Source organism: Clinocottus analis, unplaced genomic scaffold (assembly GCF_023055335.1).
Source record: "Clinocottus analis isolate CAN_PGR_092001 unplaced genomic scaffold, fCliAna1.0.p SCAF_11, whole genome shotgun sequence".
Classification (NCBI taxonomy): Eukaryota; Metazoa; Chordata; class Actinopteri; order Perciformes; family Cottidae; genus Clinocottus; species Clinocottus analis.
In genome coordinates, this window is record NW_027175832.1 from 550,044 (window position 1) to 552,543 (window position 2,500).

The window sequence follows — 2,500 nt, forward strand, 5'->3', positions numbered from 1 at the left end:
GAAGCCGTTCAAAGAAAATCCAACAGGCGCCGGAGGAAGAGTTGAACCGTTGAACGAGTCTTCGCTCGCCGCGCCTCTCGGCTCCCAGGTGACGTGCTGGGATGGGAAGAGGCGGGACCAGCCGCCCGGCCTCCAGAGGCTGCCGGCGCAGCACTCACCCAGCGAAAGAGCTCACTTCCCCGGGAGGACTTACCACGGCGGCCCCAGGCTGCAGAGCGGCAGAGCGCCTCAACCAAACAGGACTAAAGGGCAGAGCTTCAGCAACGGCGGCGCCGCGCTGCCGATGCACCAGGGCGCCGCGGGGGGGCCCGTCACCATGGTCACCGCCACCGCCTCCGTGACGGTGGCGGTGCACCCGAGCCTGCCGGGGGCGGCGTACCAAGGCTACATGCATGAAGGTTTTGACACGGACACCGAGTCGGACTGTTTTGAAGCCGCTCAGAGGACTTGTGGTGACAAAACAAACTCTCCTTCCTGTAAGAGAGACTCTCTAGAGCTGCAGGACCTGGAAGCGCCGCAGAGCCCGACTGAGCGTCCGCTCGGGAAGACGCACGGGGAGTTCGGTGCCAGTCGAGCTCAAGTTTAACAGACTTTTAATCTCCTCAACATGTGCACCGAGAGCGGACGTGAAGCCGGAGAGCAAACCCAGAAACGCATGCAGCGCCTCAGTCGCGTTGCCTGAAGGCCTGCGGAGCGACGTGCGACCCGACTGTGTTTCTGGTTCGGTTCTGCAGGCGGCTCGAGCGTCCAGGCAGACAGAGATGGCGCTCAGTCGCCTCGTCTTCTCCCCGGCTGCTCCTCCAGAGCGCCGCGACGCGGAGTCGCATCGCGTCTTGAACTCTCAACCGAACACTTCACGCGAAAAGGAGAGGATTTATTTCAAGGACATATTCAAGACGAAAAAAAAGACGTTTTCAGAATTATATAAATCTATGAGTATATATTTTAATACTAAAAAAGAAGGAAGCTATTTAAAAGAGTACTGTATAACTTGGGTATTCTCTTGTGTAAAAAGTCAGATGTAAAAGACTACACCCCCCCCCCCCACAGTGTATAGAATAAGGACTGTGCTATATGTAAAAAGTGTCCACAAAAAGTGATCTTATTAAGGAATTAGGATATGGAACATATGTGGTCAGTGTTTTATTTCTATTTGTGTTATGATCTTTTTTTGCTGCTACATTTCAAAAATAATGCTAAGTGATTTGCCTTAAAGATGCAGTACCCTCCTCCCCCGAGTGTGTGCGCGGTGCTGTACCGATGTTCTGCATCACACACTCCGGTCAAGTTAAATTATAGATGTTCTCTGAGCGCTGAGAACCCAGCAGACTGTTTTCTGAACAGTCGTAACCGTCGTGCCTTCAACGTCTCCTCTTCCTCGTTCTCACAGGAATCAGCACTCAGTATTATGTCCTCGCTTTGGTGTAAATAGGTTTTGTCTCCTCGAGACACACAATGTTTGTCGAGAAGCAGACTGACGTCATCGCCGTCCTCCTGAATATTGTGCGATCAGTTAGCCGGCAGGGTCGCACATAATTCACATTTCATGTTTCATGTTTTGTCCTCTGCAGTTTTCACGACTTGAAGGAGCTGTGACGAGAAGCTGTTAGCTCTCGTTGGTCACTTTGTGTTTGACAATTGTTCACCTTCTCCTGTTATTTTGAAAGGGAATCATGAAATCCAATGCAAAGGGAGTGATTTTATTTTATTGTTATTATTAAGTTCTCCAAGTGTCTTTGCTGGCTGCTTTGGGTTAGCGCCGCGTTGGCGATGCGTTAGCGCCGCGTTAGCGATGCGTTAGCGCCGCGTTAGCGATGCGTTAGCGATGCGTTAGCGCCGCGTTGGCGCCCCTGTGCATTTATTCCGCAGACGGACTCGACCTTTAGAAAGCTCCAACCGGCTCTCGCTCTCTTTCCAGTGTCTCTCTCTTCCTGCGAACACAAAGCTCGGATGCGAGTGTGTCGTTCATTCTGAGGACGTTTGTGTTGTTTGCGTTCTCGTTGTCGTCGTGTTGGTCTCATCACTGCCAGGTTAAATTGCAGGGAAATAATTTTTTTTAAGTGGCAGCTTTGGTTTCTTTTGTACATAAGAAAGAAAAGTTAAGGAGCTACTGTACAGTTGTGAATAGTTAAACGGATTAAAGTCACCGTTCACAGTTTGATCCGACCGTAGACGCCAGCAGGTGATGTCACACAGGTGAGGAGGTAAAGGGAGGGGGAGGGGCTGAGGAGGAGCTCCTGCATTGGTTGTAGTTTATTTCAAAAGAAAAAATGTTAATGTCATGCCATATAAATTATTTATATTAAAATTTATTTTTGTAGTTTGTACAGATGTTAGTATTTAGACTGAAGTTCTATTTTTAAAGAGTGAATATATATTATATATAAATATATCTATTTGTTGCCGAGTTTGTTTTTCTTTTGATGTTTTATTTTTGTTTGCGTCTTGGGATGGAGGGAGGGTTGGACACTAGCAGAGGCCTTTCTTTGTGTTGGAGGAG

General features: G+C 49.0%; 1 protein-coding gene across 2 annotated transcripts in view; it reads left to right on the forward strand.

Moving 5' to 3' along the window:
• ptch2 (patched 2) overlaps positions 1-2,500 on the forward strand; it is a 28,993-nt gene that overhangs the window by 26,309 nt on the left and 184 nt on the right. For both annotated transcript variants that reach the window (XM_068571071.1, XM_068571070.1), the window contains exon 22: positions 1-2,500. This exon is cut by the window's left edge and continues 5 nt beyond it; it is cut by the window's right edge and continues 184 nt beyond it. In XM_068571071.1, the coding sequence (XP_068427172.1) occupies positions 1-586 (586 nt within the window). In that variant the 3' untranslated portion in view covers positions 587-2,500.